Source organism: Drosophila mojavensis, unplaced genomic scaffold (genome assembly GCF_018153725.1).
Source record: "Drosophila mojavensis isolate 15081-1352.22 unplaced genomic scaffold, ASM1815372v1 contig_81, whole genome shotgun sequence".
Classification (NCBI taxonomy): Eukaryota; Metazoa; Arthropoda; class Insecta; order Diptera; family Drosophilidae; genus Drosophila; species Drosophila mojavensis.
In genome coordinates this window covers 3,472,046-3,492,306 of record NW_025318907.1, presented here as the reverse complement: position 1 = coordinate 3,492,306, position 20,261 = coordinate 3,472,046, and the positions used below count along the sequence as shown (strand labels likewise).

The window sequence follows — 20,261 nt, the reverse complement described above, 5'->3', positions numbered from 1 at the left end:
ACAACAGCAGCAGCACCGGCAGCACTGGCAGCACCGGCAGCAGCCCCAATGATTCGCGATGGGCAATCGCAACAGGACGAAATTCTAAGCGCAGTTTTCGATATCGAACACGATCGCTTTTCTGCTCATCCCGTGTTCCGACTCCCATTGCTTGGTGTATTGATAAGGCATGCGCTTTGGCAATACCTGGAAATGGAACTACGGCTACGGCCGGATAATCAAATTGTTGCTTTTCTAGTTTTCCCAATTGGTCGTTGTCGGCCTGCGTCGCTCTCTGCCAGCAATCGCGAATTTCTTATCTGCGTCGGCAAATGAGCAAACAAACGGCCGACGCGATGCGACGCGACGCGACGCTCGTCAGCATTAAATTGCCATTGCCATTGCGTCCGCTTCCGCGTCTCGCCACTGCCTGCCCAGCCAATCTGCTGTTGCCCCAAAGATGATGAAGTCCACGAAAGAGCGGCAGCAGCAGGAGCAGCAGCAGCAGCAGGAGCAGCGACGGCGGCTCAACTGCAAAATGCTTTCAAGTCGTTTTTGTTTTGCTCGCTCGGCAAACGTTGCGCTTTCGAGCTTCGAATGCAGTTGTTAGCAAAAGCAACAACTACAACAACAACAACAACAGAAGCAGCAGCAGCAACAGTTGCTCACTCCACCGATCCGCCTCCTTGGCCATCCTCAACAGACCGAACAGATCGAAGCGAACGAGCAGCAACCAAATTTGTTTCATGATGACGGCAACTACACAAAATTCACAAATACATGTATATCTACATACATTTGTATGCCCCATATATGTGCACGCACACACACGCACACACATGACGCACGATCCCAATCCAAGGCTTGAGAAACTTTTTAGTCATGGACCGCTTGCTTGTTGTAGTCTTTATTGTTGTTGCTGTTGTTGTTGTTGTTGCTGTTCCCAGCGCTCGCTGCGTTGGCTGTGGGGCAGCGGGGCAACGGGGCAGACGCAACGCGCTGCATGCCTCCCGTGTACGCGCGAGCATGCAACACGCTCGGCCTGCTGTTGTTGTTGTTGTTGTTGTTCTTTTCGGCTCTCGTCCCGCCGTCTTGCAAACAATTGACATTTGATGATGATGACGACGACGGCGATGAGGATGACCGTGTGACAGGGGCAACTAATACGAATGGCCCATAGTTCGATCCACGTGGGCGTGGTGCGTGGGCGTAGCGTGGGTATTCAAGTGAAAGTCAAACGCTGCTGCAGTCAAGCATGAAGATGAATTAATAAAAGAATATAGCAACAAAATAAATAAATTAAAAATTAAAAAAAAAAAAAGCAATTTTTTTTTTTGTGCAGTTATTAAAAAGTTTTTGTGTTATTACATTATTAATCAATTTTTTGTATTTATAAAATTCAAATATATAATATACATATATAATAATAAAATATATATTGCAATTTTTATTAGAAATATGAATTCGGGCTGCAAGCTGATTTTTATTTATTTCAAAAATCAAAAATTCTCTATTCATTTTGTCTTTCTCTTGGCACGACCAAAATCTGCCTTGTATATGGCCTTCAGACGATCAAGAAACTAGTCGCAAGCTCTTTGAATATGACTTTCCGGTATTTTGATGCTGTATAAGTAATCTGAAACCCAACTAGATTTACTTATGTATTTGTCAATCGAAAATTATCTAAAATCTGTAAGCTCTAATACACAATATATGAGCAAACCTCGCCCATAAATTTTCGAACTTTGCTTTCGACTTACACATTCATCTTCGTCTTGCTGCAAATTTATATGATCCAAATACCTCCTACAAACATACAAAAATTTGTATACTGCATTCCTATTGATATTATCTGCCTGTTTTATCCATCTCTTTTTACTAAAAACAAGTTTTAAAATTTTTTCAAATACAGTCAAGTCTTAAATATTCTTGATGTATGATGATCTATCTCATTAGAAATTGTCAACTTATATATTAGCTGTAGTCTATATAACACTTACAAGAGTTTACAAATCAAAAAGAAAACTAAATTGAAATACAAATGAAATAATATTTTAGGCATTAGCATATTGAGAGTGAAAAATGAATATACATCTCTGTATACTGGCTCTATAGCTAATTCATACTAATTTCAATTTATAATTGTATGATTAATAAAAATCCGCATACGAATCAAGCCTGTAAAATTTACAAAGTATTCTAGCTTGATTTTTCTCTTTCTAAATCCTGTCATTTCAATTTCACTTAAGTACTCTACATTCATCTGTCAATTGACATACTTAACCCACATTCGTATGCTACCACTTCTATATATACACATATATATATTTGTATTCGTATAATTAGAAAATGCTGCACAGCAAATATAGAAATGAATTTATAATTTGCTCTATTGAGCAGCCATTGAATTCTTTCGCCTGATGGAAACCTTGAATCATCTTCCATTTGGCCAACACCATCGATGGTCGGGCATTGTTTTTGCTTATCGTCGGCTGTCATCGGGCCTTTCTCCCCCCTCCTCTCGCCTCTCCAACTGTCATTGCCTTATGATGATTTGCTGTCATCTGCCGGTAGCTTGTAGATGGGAACTGGGAACTGGGAACGTCAATGAGTAGATCAATCAAAAACGCCGTCAGCAGAGGCAGCACTAAATGCCAGGCAATAATGACCAATCGGAAGAATCTTAAATGCATCATCACGTTTAGCGCAGTATCCGGTCGTTGCGAACTCCGACTGGACTGGACGGGACGGGACGGGACTGAACTGGACGTCCTTTCCCAATGTGGCCGAGCAGCCAGCGCGATAAGAGAAACAGAAATTAATTTCGAAAAATTTCATGTTCGGCATTTGCTTGGGTTGCTTTTTGTCTCCACGCAGCTCCAACTCCAACTCCAGCTCCAGCTCCAGCTCCTTACATGTTCGATTCGCAGAAGCCAAAGCCAGTCAATGTTTTCCTCTGCTACCTCTGCTGCCTCTGTTGCTGCAGTTGCAATTGCAGTTGCAGTTGGTTTTCGTGCCATTGGGGCTCGTTGGGGCATAAACCCGTCGCAGCCAATTGGCTTGTGCCTGCTCATTGAGCCGTTTGCGGTTGATATGCGTTATTAGCTCCGGGAATGAGCCATGTGCATTGCACAGCCATTGGCTTCTAGGACTCGTAGTTGGGGTCAGCAAATGCACAGCATACACACACACACACGCATACTCACATATATATATCTCCGACCTGAAAGTGTTTGGCAAATTTAATTAAAATTTCATTGCCCACACACACACACACACACACACACACACATACACACACGCACTAACACACTCTATGAATTGAATACCCAAACCCATTTCCATCGCCAGCCAAGGCGGCACACCCACTGCTGCCCACGGTTCCACTCCCTGCTCTCTGCTGATGCCATGACGATTAGATTTTATTAAAAAGCCAAATATGCACAATTATTATGCTACGCCAACCACTTGACAGTCATGAGTCCATGAGCCTTAATATATACGAGATGTGCCGCACCCTGCCCAGCTGGCCGACACTACCAAGCGCCCAGCCGCCCGGCCGCCCATCCACTCAACCGCCCGCCCTTTCGCCCGGCCATTAACATTAACAATACCCCTCGGCTGTCTGTCGCTGCTGTCTGCGGTGTCCTGCCGTCGTTCATGGAGCGCACAATTCGCTTATTTGCTTTTTAATAAAACAGGTGCTCGACCTTCAGCGTTGACGGCGCGTAAATGAGGGGCGGCAAAAGGGCCAAGGGCGAAATCTGCGGGGTGTGGGCTGAGGGGTTGATATTTCCCATTCTGTGCGCTCCCTTTTTGGACGAAGCATACGCTTTGTGTGCGTATGTCCTTGCTATCTTTTATCATTTAATTTCGCATTCAAACGTTTCGCACCCTCAGCAGCATCATCAAAAGGATGCAGAAAGGATCACGCACACAGGACACAGTCAAAGTCATGCCACTGCCACTCCCAGTGCCTCCCGCTCCGGCCCCCGCCTCCACTTTTGCCCAGCCTTTGGGAAATGCGTGCGGTCGTCACTCGACCCTGGCAATGTTGTCATTTTTCATTTTGCGCAGCGCCCCCGAAAAATTTGTATATGTCGAAAAGTCCAACATTCCGAGCAGGACCAGAATCATCATCATTATCAGCAGCAGCATCATCATCATTGTCAACATTATCATCAGCAGCAGCAGCAGCAGCAGCAGCAGCAGCAACTCGAACTTTCGCCTCAGCATCTTGATGCTGGCTGCTGATCCGGCAATTAGGCCAAGCGTAAAGCGTGCGCAACTATTGAAGAGGACGGGCCCAGTCCTGGCCAGGACCAAGCAGCAAGACATTGACGACTGCCAGCAAAGGACGCGCCAGCCGAGGGGTTGCTCCTTGTTTGCCTGCTTGCTTGCTTCACTGGCTGGTCTTTCCGCTGGCTGTGCGTGTCCTCCAAATCGTTTTGTGATTGCTAAAAGCTGTCGTTGGACTTTATTGGTTTCCTGCCACAAGATTTCATCTACACTGAGAGAACAGGAGAAGTTTTAGCAATTCACTTGGAATAATTGAAAATATTAAGAGCACAGACAAATTTGAGTTTTATAAATATAGAGTTAAGTCTATGTTAAGCTACAAAGACAAAGAAATAAACACAAATTAATCTATCTTAATTAATGGTACAGGTAGAATGAGGCGTGACACATCCCATAAAGTTTCTAGGTAAGCGGAATCCTATGTATGAATTCTCCCTAAAAAATTGCGAATAAAGACTAGAAATTGTTTCTGTAGAGCCCGCAGATGAGGTTTACTTAAAAAAACATCGACTATTTCTGTTTTATTAAAATTTTTTTTTTTATTTATTTATTCACATTAAACTAAATATATTTTTGTCATGTGTCCTAATATTTATTACAATTGTAATGCAGAATTTATTTTCTATTTTACTATGATTTGCTAAAATTTATTGATGTTCTGTAAAAAAAAAAAAAAAAATAGCCAATCTATTAAATTGCATTATATTTTGCGGGTTTTTGAAGTATCCAAATTTTGCATTTACTTTCATATTATATGGAATTTTCATATTATTTGTTTAATTTAAAATAAAATGAATTTCGAGTATGGTAAAATATTTTAGATATTATTTATTAGTAAAATATTTAGATATTAATATTAAATAGCATTTTAGAAATATACCAAATTTATGTGACTGCCTCGAAAGTGCTCAACTAGCAGCTAAAATTTCAATCATCTCAATTGAATAGAATGTTCTAATCAGAATTACTCCATTCCTTAATTCCTTGCTTTAGTCTTTAAATCATCATTTAGTCTCAAAAATCATCGCTAATTTGAAAGAAACAAAAGAATAAAATTTCAAGCGTTTATAAATGCGGACAGACAAATGGATTCTAGATCGAACCTGTAGTTACACCCTAACAAAAATATTTACATATATATTTACATCTGTGCAATCTGCATTTAATTACTTCAATTAAGCCATCGTTCAAAACTGCCAGCACAATTTCGCACAGTGTAGGAGCGTGCGTATTGTGCCAGTATTTTGGACTATCATTTCTATTATCAAAAGTCATTGACACCCTTTTATTTATTTTTACATTTATTGTTTTTCTGCTTCATACATTTATCTGGGCGATAATCGCTTACATGCCACTTGTGCGGCATGGAGGGCAGGAGAGCAAGAGCAGGAGGAGGAGCAGCAGCAGGAGCAGCAGCAGGAGCAGGAGCTGAACTTGGGCAAGGGAAATGAGAACAATGCCGTGAAATAAGGATTAATGGTGTACACGATTATTTGTGCCTGGCGACAGACAGTCGGACAGACAGACAAACATATTAAAAAATACAATACGAAAACTGTCGCGAGGGCGCAAGATACGGCTGCGGATGTGGATGCGAATGCGGCTGAGGATGAGGACATCAGGACGTAAGGACATCAGGCAGTGGCAGTGGCAGTGCGCGCATATTCATGGCATGGCGTAGGTCGAATTTAATAAAACGTCCCTGCGCGGCAACAACTTTGGCTGCGAGTGTGCACTTGCCTGATTTCTAGCTGGAGGGGGAAGGAGCGGGGGGAGAGAGAGAGAAAGAGAGTGGGGGTGGCTTGGGTGGTTGGGCTGTTTTGTTGTTGTCGTTGTTTCGCCACGCTTCTGGTTGGCTGAGTGTTTTTTTTTTTTTTTTTTTTTTTGATGGGCTGCGCACAATTGTTTTTGCTGCTTGGGGTTTCCTTTATTTGGATGATGAAGAATTTATTTGAAAATTAAGAAGACAAATTATTTAATTTCGACTTTATGAGCTTCGCCCCTACCCACCAGGCCAGTTTGCCAGCTGGCAGCTGCTTGCTGCCTGCCTATAGCACTTTAATCTCCATGCCTGTGCTTAAAGGAAATCAGCGACCACTTCTCGGACTCGAGCGAAGTTCTTGGAAAAGGGTTTGTGACTGGGCGGCAACACGGCGTCGGCCATTTTGTGCCATTTGATAGGGCTATGAGCTGAGTGAACGCGTTTTGCATTTTATGCCCCGTTCTTGGTAATAAACACGCAGCAAACGCGAGTGCGAGTCGGCAAGGGTTATGGAGGGGCCTCGGGCCGTGGCTTGGACTCTTGGCACGAGCACGTCAGAAACTTAATTTCGTTTAGTTTTATGTACATTTCATTAAGCAAAAAATTTCTAGCGACGCGACAGACCACGGGCCATGCCAATGGCTGAAGCACTCGCTGACTCGCTCTCTCTCTCTCTCTCTCTCTCTCTCCCTCTCACGCTCTGGCTCTGACTCGGTTATACAATGTATGCCACAATTGTGACCCTGCGACCCCGTGTCCTGTACGTCCTGCGAAGGACTTAGACTTGAGCGAAGGGACAATCAAGATAAATAGCAAGCGGAATTTTTATTGCCGAAAGGATACGAATGAAAATAAAGAACAACAACAAAAAACAGCTTATAGTTAGTTACAACAACAACAACAACAATAAAAAAGAGTTAAAAGTGTTGACGTGACGGCGACTATGTCCTCGAGGTCTCACACAAACACACACACACATGGGCACTTGAACAACCACCCCGCACACACCTTTATGTGGAAAATTGTCAGCATGTTTTGTATTTTCCAAATTTATTGCCACTTGCAACATTTTGTAGACGGTCAGACCATAGATTATCTCGTCGTTTAGAGCCTAATATGCACCAGAGGCAGCCGCAATATGATTTATCACCGACCAGCCGATATATGATCGCCTCTGTGTGTGTCTGTGTGTGTGTGTGTGTGTGTGTGTGTTTGTTTACGGATGCCACAGAGACTCCGCTTAGCCTCGACAGTGCCACTCCAGCTGCGAAGCGCAACATTTTTAATTACACTTTTTACAAGAAAATTAAATGGCAACATGTCATCGCTAATTAAATTGTTCTTCTTTCGTTTGTTAGTTTATTGCTCCTGTTGTTATCCTGTCTGAAATGTGTGTGCGTATGTGTGCGTGTGCGCGAAGGAAAGGGTTGTGCCAGATAGCAGCGTTGATAGGGTTTAGGGAAAATACATTCATCAAAATGAGTTCTATTTACGTGCATATTTGTTCAACTGATGAGGACATCAATCGAAATTATGCAAAAGGGAGTTGAATTTATTACTGTGAAATGACATGTAGAAATATTTTCATTTGCATTTAACATTTTTTCCAATTTATAATGCTAATTTTAATTTGTATTTATAGTAAAATTATTTTTTATTTAATTTAAAATTTATTTATAGGAAAATCATTCAAATTTCCCGCTTTATAGAATTCGCAAGCTTAGAATTGGCAAATACAACTCTGCAAAAGCCTTCGGTTTGCAGCGTTGCCTGGGTATTTTTTGTGAATTAAAAAATACCTTAGTATTTTTCTTAGTCACTTAACAAACAGAGCTGCCAGACATTTTAAATTTTGCACCAAACTCGGCGCACTTTGTTGAATTTCAACTACTAAAATAAATTACAAGAAGCTTGCAACGGCTCTTTTTTTTATAAGTAAAACAATATTTTTCTGTTTGTGATGAGATTTGGAATTTGTTCAACAATAAATATATATATATAATTTAAAAACAATGTATGGCTATTTTTTGACATTTTTTTGTGTTGTTTAAATTATGGGAAAAAGTCGAGTTGAATTTTTTTATACGACTCTCTGCCGCAAAATGCTGCACGCCATCTAAATACTTAACTTTTAAAGGCAATCAAGCTCACAATAATCTCACCGCCTCTGAAAAGAAAAAAGCAAACATTTATAAGACAATAAGATCCAAAAATATAATTTATTAAAAAAAAAAACCAACTAATGATAAGGGTGCAGTAACAAAAATTTTAATTGCTTCATACGTTCTAGTATCTCTGGGCGTATCACAGTCTGCACATCACTTTTGGGCTTTATTTTTTCCTTTTCTTGCTCACAGATGGCGCTGCAGGCGGCCCATTCGCGTGTCTCGTTCTCGAACTCCAGGCGGAAACGGACAAAGGGCGGCGCCACACGCATAAACATGTATAGGACGCGCGTACGCAGATCTTCAGTGGAATCCGCTCGCAATGGCTTACGGCAGTTATAGCAGAATTCGTCCATATCACGCAGCAGATGCTCCAGATCGGCCCGCAAGCTGGCCGTGCATCGCGAGAACAAGATCTGCAGCAGCGGGCCGGTGACATTGCAGAGGCGCCCATCGACGCAGATCAATGCCTGCTGATATGGACTGCCCACGGACAGGCTGTTGATGTGATACCTGCTTATTTGGGCCTTAGTGAGCGCACTGAAGGCCATGTACCGTTCCAAGGATCTAAACACAACGTTTTTGCGTTTCATCTCCATCAACGCAGCACTATTATTCTTATTGCTATCACTAATCTCTTCTACATTTACCTTGCGCTGATTGATGTATGGTGCATCCAGCAGATTTTGCAGCTGCGACGACTCCATCAGTGTATTGTCGGTGGCAAGCGCCTGTGAGACGCTTTGCGGCTCGGATTGAAGCGGCACCTGTTGCACTTGACTGGAGGTTGCCGGTTGCTGCTCTTCCTCCGCTTCCTCCGCTTCACCATCCTTATTTACATGGAGCATTAAGCCATCCGCCTCGATGCGGACCATAGCGGCCACTGGCAAGGGTCGAAATTCGTGTCTTAGCTGCGGCACGTTGTCGGGCATAATGCAACGTGTTTTTTTCCTAATCTGGACTTGTGTCTGTTTCTTGGCGGGCACGGACTTTACTGGCAGAGCTGGAGCGGGTTCCTCGGCTTGCTGGGCATTTGTATCTTTAACTGTTTCTTCAGGCTGTGGAGCTGGCAGTTGGCTCTCTGCTGTAAGAGCCGGATTCAGTTCATCGTCCAACCGATGCACCTCTGCCAGTAAATTTTGATATGAATCTGAGGTGTTGGGACAGGATGACGGCAGCACATTGTCAACAATCGAATTGCTTATCTCAAGGCAAGCCAATTCTTCTGAACGCTTCTCCTCATCAGTGTCCAAATTGATGACTTGATCCTCGGGGGCGATAAGTTCGCAATTGAAGGTATCGCTCGAATTGTCGCTATGTAGCGAGAAGCGCATCATGTTGAGGAACTTGATGGGCTCGGTCTTGACTTGAACCTCACTCTTCTCCGCTGGGACTAGATTACTTTGATTGAGTGGATCGTTTTGGGTCTCTATTTCCATTGCCTGGGAGGCGGGCTGCACATTTTGCATGTCCACAAAGCAAGGTGGACTTGGAGACACATCAAGTTGTGTGGGTGGACATGTGGATGATTGCGATGCTTCTGAAATGGGATAAATATTTACTAGCTTAATGCACGCCTTAGTCGCAATCGCATCATTCAATTCCGACTTACCTATAGCCTCCTCAGGCGTCTCAGGTACAGTTGCACCCGTTTGATCCGACGGAGTTGAGTTGATCTCTTCTTGTCGCTCCTCTGAGCTTTGTGATGATATGACCTGAACGGGGGATGAGCTGTGCGCCATGCAGAGCGGCACTAAAACGAGATGCATTTAAAATCTCATAAACTTCGTTTCGAGGCATTCACCACTTACATGTGGCAGGTGGAGTTGTTTCCTCCATTGGCATATTATCCGTCCAATTGATGGAGTGGGCTAGCTCCTCTGTTATCTGTGGCACTTGGTGCAGCCAGCGATCCTGGGACCAGCACATGGCATAAAACTTCTTCGCCTCATTGAACAGGTCCTGCAAATTAGCAATTTCATGGCCGGTGCGTGCATGAAAACTGCGCTCAACAATCTCATCGAAGTTTGTGAAATGGATTAGGTCCTCCCGGTGCAGCATCTTGGGTGACAATTGGCCCAAGTCAAGGGAGTCCAACTTAACGCCCTTCTTCTGCAACAGCTGCGGCAACATGCGCAGCTTCACGTAGAAATTAGTGGGCCAATTGCCCCTGGACAGCACAAAGTAATAGCACAAGGACAAAATGTTGTCATCCTCATATAACGAGGCTGCTCCATATATGCTCGTATATAGCTTAAACTCCGTATAAGTCAGATGAGAGAGTATGCGCCAGATGGTGTTCTTGAGGCCGCGGCTTGTGCAGAGCAGGTATTTCATGTTGTGCACCTGGAATATGGAATTTGAAATTGTGGTTAGCTCTCATGCCTATACTAAGTCTAGTTTTATCTACCTTATCGACGGGGGTAAAGAACTCCTCGACTGCCTCCAGTGCACTGGTAGGTACCATGACTTCTTTGGATAGTGCCGGGTTCATCGATTGCAGATGCAGATCATTAGCCATTTCTTCAGCTACCTTGGTAGCTGCTGTTGAAGCTTGTGGCGCTGCTTTGTTCACTGCAACCGAGGCTTTTGCCTTCTGCAGCGCAATTCCACTCGATGTTGTAGTGGATGATGATGCATTATCCACGGGCTTCTCAGTAACGGCTTTGGTGAGGTCCATTACAACTTTGGTAAAGATATCAGTATTTGTTGCCTCACTGGTGGCAGTTGTTGTTGACTCTGCAGCAGCTGCTGTTGCAGCTGATCCGCCAATCTCTGTTGCTTCATTTGCATTTCTAACTGTTTCTGTTGTTCTTATGGTCTCAGCTGTCTCTGCAATTGTTGTTGTAGTTGTCGTTGTTGCCGTAACGGTTTTCGTTTTATTAATTATTATTGTTGTTGTGCTCGATTCCGATTCAAAAGTCTCTTTGGCTGCAGTCGCCTCTCGTGCTGCTGCAGCACTCCTCACCGCAGCGGCTGCCTTCTCATATGTCTCCAGGCTTCTCCATACAATCTCTATATTTTGCCTCTGTTCGTCTGTTTGCTTGCCGGCAAAATGTTCGGATAATAGATCGCACTTCCTGGGGCACCTCGCTGCTCGCTTGTCTATGTAGACCTTCAAATTGTAGGGCGCGTACCTAACCATATTTAATTTAGTCATACTGCAAATGTTGGAGATTAGCTGGTTTAAAGATTTTGCAATGAAGAACTCACCTGTGAAGTTTCGCTCTCCTAGCTGCATACACAGCAGCCGAGCCTTGGGTGCTCTCACGGTTCTCTGTTGCCGCACTGGACTCGGACGCTAGAGACTTCAAAGGCAGCTGCAGCAATTTGGCTTTTAGCAGTGACGGACAAGGCTTAAAGGTGCATTTGTATTTCTCGCGAATTTCCGGGGTGCGATAGAATGCCTCGTAGTAGGCGAGCATACAATCGTGGGCCGTTGCTTTGGCATACTGCGGCTCCTGCTGCATTTGCCGCACAACCTCGTCCAGGTTCAACGTTTTAGAGAATATATTGAAGGAGACGGGAAATGTAATCGCAGGGCTCGACTGCGGCTGTGGCAGTGCCTCCTTCTCCTGGTCCACTTGTAACTCAATGCGTGGCAATAACATCTGCTCCGCTTGTGACTCGCCAACGGGAGATCCACTTGTGTCCTCGGCCTCTGTCGGCTTTGGGCTGCACTGCACCGCGAATCCCAGCAGTTTCTCTTGCAGCTCAGCAGGTGCGGCATTGAAGTTATAGTTGCACAATTTGCGGACACGCGGATCGATGTAGAACGAGTGATAGAAGCGGCGCAGCAATATCAGATCGTAACGCTCCTCCCGGAGAATTTTCTCAACTTTTTGCTTATCCTTCGAAAACGAATTCGCCAGCTCAATTCTTATTGTGTCATAGTTGATGCAGCGCTTGAAGGTTTGCAGCGAGACTGGAAATTCATAAGTTTTGCCCTCTAGATACACCAAAGTTTTATCATCTTGCACCGAGACATTCTTATTTTTATTCCGCTCATTCACATTGCATTCAATTTGGGGAATTCCAGGTGCTGCAGGTGTTTCAATATTCACTTGTTCCCCCTGCTCAGAGTTTTTTGGCTCGACTTCTTGCAAGTCGAGCTCTTTTGATTCGGCGGCTTCTACTGCACCAGAGTGCTCCATCTCAGTTGCCGAGCTAGCAGCGTTCAGCTGCAGAAATTTCTCACGAAGTTTACTCGGACATGGTTTGAGCTCGTATGCATATTTTCCCCGTACTTCTGGTTTTGTATAGAACTCTATATAGTATTCGAATGCGCATTCATCCTCTGACATGTCTTTGTGCTGCCCATCGCTCATCATGCATTGAACGATCTCCTCCAGATTCCGAATGTTTCGCTTAAACAATTTGAATGTAACGGGCAACGTTTTAGCTATTTCTTCGAGTTGCTCCTGTTTCTTCTTCTTGTTCTCCGAGGCATATTCCTCTGCGGCCTGTGCCATCTGCTGCTTGGCCATCTCATCCAGAGGCTCTGCATATTCCAATAGCTTCTCCAATAGCTCAGCACTTACATTGGCAAATCGGTATTCGTATAAGTCGCGAGTGCTCGGACGTACATAGAACGAACGATAATATCGTTTCAATATCTTATGGCACTGCGGATGCAGCGGACTTGTCATAGCTGCCAGCTCCTCCTCGTCCTGTGTCAAGCGCAGGAGCAATGGCCTCAGCAGCTCCTGGTGGTTGATGCAGCGCATAAAAGTGTCGAACGAAACAGGAAACTTGAAACGACCACAGCTGCCAATGCAGGAGTAATAATTGTACATATAGAATATTAATGAACGAACAAGATTTAGTTTCTTCATACCTGCCCAGATCCTCTACGACGTCCAGTTCGCAATCAGCGGTACTAATTTCTGTGCAACTGAAATTTGAGATAATTAAAAAATATAATTTGTTATATATTTATTATAAATTACCCAGTATTTGTGTTTATATCGTGCTCTGGTGTATCCTCAGCTGCCATGGCTTCGCATAGCTCATTCAATGGCCTGCAATGGAATTGTCATTAGAGATTCGCTTAAGAAAGTTAATTGAGATTTACAAACTTACGATTTCTCCACCTCCCTTTTCTGCACAGGCTCGGCCAGCTGCATTAGCTGTTTCCTCAGCTCAAGTGGAGCTGCATCAAAATTGTATTTGAATTGTTCTCGCACTCTCGGATCGGTATAAAATAAATAGTAGAAGTGTTTCAACAACTGCTCATCGGAGGGACATTCGTTAGCCAGTCCCTTTTCCATTTCATATGTGAGAGCGAGTTGTTTACCCAGTTCCTCGTAATTGATATATTTAACGAATGTCTCGAAGCTAATCTGGAACTCGTAGGTGATGTCGTCAATTGTTATCAATTTACGTTCGGCAGCAAGCAATGCATTGCCCTTATCGATTGCTGGGATGTCAGCCAACAGATCAACCTCGCCTGGCAGCGATAGCAACTTCTCACGTACTCTGCCCGGGCAGGGTTTCACCTGGTATTTGAACTGTTTACGTATTTCTGGATCCCAATAGAATCTATTGTAGTATTCCAGCGCACATTCATCTGCAGTTCTGCCGTTGTACTCCCCAGAGTACAGCATCTGTTGGACAATGTCGTCCAGATTTCGGATGTAGCGCTTGAACAACTTGAAGCTAACCGGTGGCACAATCTCCGACCATTTGTCTCCTACAAGTTTGACTGGTGGCAAGATCTCTTGCTGCTGCTCCTCCCTGGTTGGGAAGACCTCTTGCAGATGCTCCTCTCCAGATGGCACGACGTCCGGTAGATGCTCCTCTACGGCGCCAGGAGGCGACTCATGCCTGAATATACACCATTATTATTATTATTATAAATTACAATAGATATTTCAGCACTTACTCTGCGCTTGCCCCTGCAACCTCTTCATCTAATTCAGCTGGTGATGTCGACTGAGGGACTTCAGTATCCTGTTCAATTGGTTGCGATGTAGACACTCGCCGTCCTTTAGTTTTCATTTGCAGCAACGTCTTTCTATCCTCTGGACTGGGCACGGAGAGTATGCGATTTTTCATTGCAGTTGTGCAGGGCGCCAGGACATAAGGATATTTCTCGCGTATCTCGGGAGTCAGATAGAAGGCAAAGTAATACTCATAGGCGCAGTCCTCGAAGCCCTTGTAGGAGTAGTCGGGATCGTTCAGCTTCAGCCGCCACACAATGTCGTATATATTGATAATGTATTTCTCAAACTCATTGAAGCTCACAATTGAGAGGGTGTAGGGAGTCCTTGGAACGGGAGGTTTGCCCTGTGGACTTCTTCCTACCTTGGCCTTAAAGTTTGGTGATGTAGGCAAGCGCGATTTCCTGCAACAAAAAATGTTCGTTAGGTTTACATTTGGGAAAGGATTAACTAGACGGCAGTGGCCAACTAGAAGATACCCTATGTAAACAATTTATTGTTCAGAATTTAATTTTTAATTTCGGATTTTTTTTTTAATTTTCGTTAAAAATAATATGAACCTACATTGAATATTTGGGTTTTCGTGCTGCCATTTTTTCCAATTTAAAATATATAATGTTTATATAACAGAGTTCTAGGACGTAATGAGGAAAATATTATAAGCTTGCACAGTACAAGCAAATATATGAAATATATTTTTAAAATCTCAAGTACCTAGAGTTTATAGTCATTCGGACGGACGGACGGACAAACAGTCTGGCTAGAGCGACTCAGTTCGTTGTTCGGCTAAATCTGTGCATCCTATGAGACTAGTTAAGCATTCTCATTCCACATGTCAAATAAACGAGAGAAACGTACTGTGATTTCATCTGCATCGTCTTTATGGCCAGCTCGTCCAAGGGCACGCCCATTTTAAGCAGCTGCTGCCTTAGAGCTGCGGGCGCCGTCTCGAATTTGCATATTTCCATGTGGCGCCGGCTCGAATTGATGTAGAATGAATTATAGTATTTGCGCAATAGCTTACGGCACACATCCTTGTCGAGCAAGAGCTCAGCTCGCTTCGTCTTACTCTTGGTCTCCTTGCGCACAAGCATATTGAGTAATTCGGTCTTATGGATGTAACGCTCAAACGTGGCTAACGAAACGGGAAACAGGAATCGGCCGGCTCTGTGCATGGGAAATATATGTTATATGTGATATATTTACTGATCGACTCTTCCACTCACCTATTTACTGTGACCTCATAGCCATCCTCGGTTGAGGCTCGGCCAATGTCGTTTGATTCCGAGAACTCATCGGACGAACCAGCCGTGCTGCCCTGCAGCAACTTCTGCTTGACGCGCAGCGGACAGGATCTCAGTTTGTATTCATATTTCGTTCTTATCGTGGGTTCACTGTAGAAGGTATTGTAATACCAGAGCGCGCACTCATCCAAGGATTTGTTTGCAGCGCCTGGCTCATTGCACTGAATTTGAAATGCTATGTCCGGCAGGTTTTCCACTACTTTGCTAAATACACTAAATGGAACTGGCGGAGTGCTGCAAAACAACCATATATTAACAGCTTAAATAGCTTCTCATTCGTGTATTATTTACCTGTCATTTTTCTTTTTATCTGTTAACCACTTGCGCATCTGCTCGGACGCCCTGGGGTCACATTTCACCTTCTTCTTTTTGCGTGTACTAGTCATTATTATTTTTGGTTTGGGCTATTGAAAAGTGTGCATTTGATGTGTTAATGTCAAGTTTTAAAAGACGCAAATAAAAATTCGCGCTAGTTTCCTAGGAGCAAGCTGCAGTGTTGCTACGGTGTGACCAAGTTTGTTAAAAAATATACAAAAATCGACACTGTGTGCCTGTCTAGACATGTCCATTTTAATTGACATAAGACATAGATGGCGCTTTGCACAATGAAAATAACATTTATAAACGAAATGTATACGAAATCTCTAAAAACGGGTTTTTTCTTCTCAATATAATTAAAAGTCATATGCTTATATCGGATTATTTTATTTGCCTAATGCAATGTATAATAAATAATACACTGACTTATTGTGTATATAATGTAGTCCCTCCCAGCTATCAGCCCTAAAATTAATTCAGTTATAATCAAAACATAATCGTACTCTAATTATCAATCGGCCTGAGATATATTTTGAGCCGCGCTGATCAGTGTGTCGTGGATATCCTTGGCCGACTGCACGTGAACACGCACCGTGTTTAGATAAGTGGGATATGGAATGGGCCCAGCCGGATTGTCCTGCATAAAGTTGTCCATTCGCATGGCCGTCACAGCTCCGGGCAAATAATGCTGGGACGAGGTCAGCTGCTGCATGCACTGGATGGCCGTTTTGAGATGTAGTTCCATTTGATCGCAGCACGCGTAAAAGTCCTCCAGGTGCTTGTCAAAGCGGGGCACATGACCATGACCGCCAGTGTCCCGCTTGAGATTGTCCGCCAAATTGTTTTGCTGCAGCGTGAAGGCACTGGAACGAATGGTTAGGAACATTGACTCTCGCAGTGGCCCCAGCAGACTCTTCACTCTCGATATGTTGTCTAGCTTTTCGGCTTGTTGCTGCTGTTGTTGCTGTTGCTGTTGTTGTTGCTGCTGCTGTTGTTGTTGTTGTTGATGCTGCTGCTGCTGCTGCATTGGCACTGGGCCGGGCGGCCCGGTGGGCATCATTGGCTGCGGCGATGACTGCATCATGGGCGAGACTTGCATCATGGGAGGTCCAGACATTTGCATCATATTCATATTGGGATTCATTTTGTATATTTACTATAAAGAAAGTCAAAAAAGTGCACGATTTTCACAACAAATTCGACTCAGCAGGAATTTATCTCTGAACTAAATTATCGACTACTAAGACTGTAATATCGACTTGGTATTTTTCGTGTTTGGTCACACCTCTACATAATTTTAGCAGCTGTTTTCTGTTGTCGATAATAAATATATTTCCTATCGATGACAGCATTAAAATAATTTATCAAGATAGTAGACTCTATTCTAATTTAACAATTTATTCTACTAAAAATTTACGCGCAAAGCGCATTGTTAACGTCTAAGTAATATTGTGAACAAAAACTATGACTAGGTAAGTTAATGGTGTTCTGTCTTACAAAAAGCACAGCTAAAGGCGCCGAAACCCTAACCTAAAAATACATATACGAGAAAGAAATGTATCATCGTGCGGCCGAACGTTTATTCGCAGATCCAGCATCGAATTGGGCGACGTAACGCCGCACAACATAAAGCAACTGAAGAAACTCAACACGGTTGTCTTTCCGGTCTCCTACAATGACAAATTCTACGTGGACGTGCTGGAAGCCGGCGAACTGGCCAAGCTCGCCTACTACAACGACATCGTCGTGGGCGCCGTCTGCTGTCGCATCGACACCACGGACAACAAACGACGCCTCTACATCATGACACTGGGCTGCCTCTCGCCGTACCGTCGCCTGGGCATCGGCACCATCATGTTCGAGCACATACTGAACTATGCCGAAAAGGATGGCAACTTCGACAGCATCTTTCTGTGAGTGGATAGCAAGTGTGTGTGAACTCTGATCCTTTATTGTATTATCTTCAATCCCTCCTCCTTGGCAGGCACGTGCAAATCAACAACGATGGCGCCATCGAGTTCTACAAGAAGTTTGGCTTCGAGATTGTCGACACCAAAGAGCAGTACTACAAACGCATCGAGCCAGCGGATGCGCACGTCCTGCAGAAGACGCTGCGCCGCAAGAAATCCGATTCACACAATCATGCATTTAGCAATGGAGCTGTGGGCGACAAGAAGGAGCGTCGGACCTGAAGGGGGGCTACTTTTGTGACATGTGGCCCAATCCTTACTCCCAACCCTCACCATCACCAGGATTCAAGGACAAACGGAAAAACTTATTTAGTTTAAAACAAATTTCATAATTGAATAAAATCCTAGAGTTAAACAAAAGCTGCTCAGTAAAACAAGGGAAGAAGAAGAAGAGAAGAGCTAGAAGTAAAATACGCCGTAGATAGACGACACTAAGTCAACCCCAAATTGGCTTAATATGTTTTTAATTAACAAAAACATGATCTTATCAAATCAGGCCATTAACTTGGCCTAATCAATCAAATGCGCGTGTGGCAGACGAGTGGCATCCGTTCAGTTAGTCCATGCAACATGCAACAACCGGGCACACGTCGAGGCGATGGCTTCGTCTATTGCTACGACAGCCTGTACAGGCTGCTCTTCTACCTGGGCATCCTCACGTTCCGGCTGCACAACCAGAGCGAGGGCGGACCGAGGTCGACGCGGCTGCGCGTTCTCTATGCACTGGCGGCACGCGCCGCCATACTGCTGGGATTTGTGGGCGGGGTTTACGTCAAGCTGACCGATCCCCAGATGTCGCAGGCCATGTTCAGCCAGCTCTCGCCGCTGTTCAAGATCATCTTCTTCTGGGAGTGCATCTTATGCATCCTTACCTACGTGGAGCACTGCTTGTGCATGGATGCGTATTGCTCGAAACACATTGGTCTGCTGGCCAGCATGCAGCTGCTGGATACTGATATCTCAGCCGAGTTCCCGCATGTCCAGTGGCGCTATAATCGCACCCGCTCCAAGTACTGGTACGGCTCGTCTCTGGTCTTCTGCCTGTATGTGGCGATATCCTTGGCGCTGATGTTCGACACGACGCAGTGCAGCTGCGGTTACGTGTCCACCATACTCATCGCTAGCACCTACTCCATGCTGACCTCCATGCTGGGCACGATGGGCTTTATACACATCGCCCTCATGGACTACCTGCGCATACGCTTTCGCCTCATCATGAAGCTGGTGGAGCAGCAGTACGCGAAGGCAGACACCTCACCCAAGGCCAATGAGGAGCAGCTGCAGCACATGGATCATTTGTTTGAGTTCACCAAGCGCTGCTCCCGTCTGCTGGACGTGATGAACGACGTGTGCGGCTTTATCAGCGGTGCCGGCATCTTCTACGACTTCACGCACATGACCTGCTTTGTGTATATGCTCTGCCACAAGCTGCTCCACCGAGAGTCATGGGACACCCAGTACACATTCGTATCGCTGCATCTGGTGGTTCACATCTACAAACTGCTCATGACCAGCGTCTACGGCTACCTGCTGCAGCGAGAGGTAAGAGTGATTTCCTTTCAGCTGTACGAGCACATCGTGTCAATTTCCCTAATCCCCTCCAGAAACGCAACTGCCTCCAGCTGCTCAGCAACTATGCCCATCACTTTGGCAATCAGGCAACGCTTAAAAATGCAGTTGAATCCTTCCAGCTCTGGCGTATGCACAACAACGATTCGGCTCACATTGGCTACAGCTTCCCTTGCAACATATCGCTAAACTATTTGGTAAGCACTCTAGCAACATTGTATATACTCATTTACGAAAACAAAACACAGCAACATATCCCTAAGCTACTCAAAAAGAGCCCAGCTTCATTGTATCTATCGAGTTTTGAAAATGTATTTTCATCTATATAACTTTGCATGTATTTTAGGTTTTCAACGCTTTGGCCAACTATGTTATTGTTCTAGTGCAATTGCTCTTTCAGCTTCAGCTTAAGGATAAACAAGGTCAGCCGATTCGCATACCCAAGGACAGCATACGCATCTTAGCAATGCAATATAATTTTGTTTTTAATTCAACAATTCACTAGTCTTGCTATTGCAAAAGAATTAATTTAATATATACATTCGAAACATTGCCGTTAGTGCATTTAACTCATGTTCTAAATGCAGTATGACAAAGCTTTCGCATGCGCGCAAATGCACTAAATTTAAACTAAAAACCGAAAAATACCTAAAGTGAATAAGCTCTTTCAGTTTATGTGTGCATATAATTAGTATATGCATACCAAAATACTAAAAGTGTACATATGTATATGCTGCTTTAGTCTCTTTTTGCATTCACTTAATACCTACATATATGAGTTTTTTTTTGCATGCAACTAGGTATACCATATAAATATACTAAAATATGTCAGCTTTGTAATCGAGTCTATAGATAAGTTCAAATGTTGGCGCCAAATAGGGCTGGAAAATACTTAGCTAAGTGCTCAAGGACTACAAAAAAATAATGCAAGAGCGTAAAAGATGTTTTTTTTT

General features: G+C 44.0%; 4 protein-coding genes across 7 annotated transcripts; 2 read left to right on the top strand and 2 right to left on the bottom strand.

The window, feature by feature from the left end:
* Positions 1-7,986: 7,986 nt before the first annotated feature.
* LOC6580636 (protein telomere ends associated) lies at positions 7,987-15,960 on the bottom strand. Of its 4 annotated transcripts, XM_015164335.3 has the most exons (13): positions 15,743-15,960; positions 15,374-15,685; positions 15,006-15,314; positions 14,090-14,551; positions 13,288-14,031; positions 13,155-13,226; positions 13,043-13,099; positions 11,419-12,972; positions 10,616-11,366; positions 10,017-10,551; positions 9,818-9,958; positions 8,856-9,745; positions 7,987-8,207 (listed from the first exon to the last, which is right to left on the bottom strand). In XM_015164335.3, the coding sequence occupies exons 1-13, from the start codon at positions 15,835-15,837 to the stop codon at positions 8,199-8,201; spliced, it is 5,931 nt and encodes a 1,976-aa protein (XP_015019821.1). In that variant the 5' UTR covers positions 15,838-15,960; the 3' UTR covers positions 7,987-8,198. The 4 variants fall into 4 exon arrangements, with proteins under 4 accessions (XP_015019821.1, XP_015019820.1, XP_002006458.2 ...); XM_015164334.3 differs by lacking the exon at positions 7,987-8,207 and having other exon boundaries at positions 8,246-9,745; XM_002006422.4 differs by lacking the exon at positions 7,987-8,207 and having other exon boundaries at positions 8,246-9,745; positions 10,616-11,342.
* Positions 15,961-16,140: 180 nt separating this feature from the next.
* LOC6580635 (mediator of RNA polymerase II transcription subunit 29) lies at positions 16,141-17,004 on the bottom strand. Its single transcript, XM_002006421.4, has one exon. The coding sequence runs from the start codon at positions 16,911-16,913 to the stop codon at positions 16,281-16,283; it is 633 nt and encodes a 210-aa protein (XP_002006457.1). The 5' UTR covers positions 16,914-17,004; the 3' UTR covers positions 16,141-16,280.
* Positions 17,005-17,105: 101 nt separating this feature from the next.
* On the top strand, positions 17,106-18,099 carry LOC6580634 (probable N-acetyltransferase san). The gene is made up of 3 exons (XM_002006420.4): positions 17,106-17,241; positions 17,359-17,682; positions 17,754-18,099. The coding sequence occupies exons 1-3, from the start codon at positions 17,234-17,236 to the stop codon at positions 17,959-17,961; spliced, it is 540 nt and encodes a 179-aa protein (XP_002006456.1). The 5' UTR covers positions 17,106-17,233; the 3' UTR covers positions 17,962-18,099.
* A 92-nt stretch (positions 18,100-18,191) lies between these two features.
* On the top strand, positions 18,192-20,135 carry LOC6580633 (putative gustatory receptor 47b). Its single transcript, XM_002006419.3, has 3 exons — positions 18,192-19,281; positions 19,344-19,505; positions 19,655-20,135. Exons 1-3 carry the CDS (start codon positions 18,262-18,264, stop codon positions 19,811-19,813), a joined length of 1,341 nt encoding a protein of 446 aa, XP_002006455.2. The 5' UTR covers positions 18,192-18,261; the 3' UTR covers positions 19,814-20,135.
* Positions 20,136-20,261: the final 126 nt, after the last annotated feature.

Coding starts and splice junctions, on each gene's coding strand:
- LOC6580635 (XM_002006421.4), bottom strand. CDS start 16,913: ATGAATCCCAATATGAATATGATGCAAATGTCTGGACCTCCCATGATG.
- LOC6580634 (XM_002006420.4), top strand. Junction 17,683..17,753: donor AACTTCGACAGCATCTTTCT/GTGAGTGGATAG, acceptor CCTCCTTGGCAG/GCACGTGCAAATCAACAACG.
- LOC6580633 (XM_002006419.3), top strand. CDS start 18,262: ATGCGCGTGTGGCAGACGAGTGGCATCCGTTCAGTTAGTCCATGCAAC. Junction 19,282..19,343: donor GCTACCTGCTGCAGCGAGAG/GTAAGAGTGATT, acceptor AATCCCCTCCAG/AAACGCAACTGCCTCCAGCT. Junction 19,506..19,654: donor ACATATCGCTAAACTATTTG/GTAAGCACTCTA, acceptor CATGTATTTTAG/GTTTTCAACGCTTTGGCCAA.
- LOC6580636 (XM_015164334.3), bottom strand. CDS start 15,837: ATGACTAGTACACGCAAAAAGAAGAAGGTGAAATGTGACCCCAGGGCG. Junction 13,227..13,287: donor AAAAGGGAGGTGGAGAAATC/GTAAGTTTGTAA, acceptor ATTCCATTGCAG/GCCATTGAATGAGCTATGCG. Junction 13,100..13,154: donor GATATAAACACAAATACTGG/GTAATTTATAAT, acceptor CTCAAATTTCAG/TTGCACAGAAATTAGTACCG.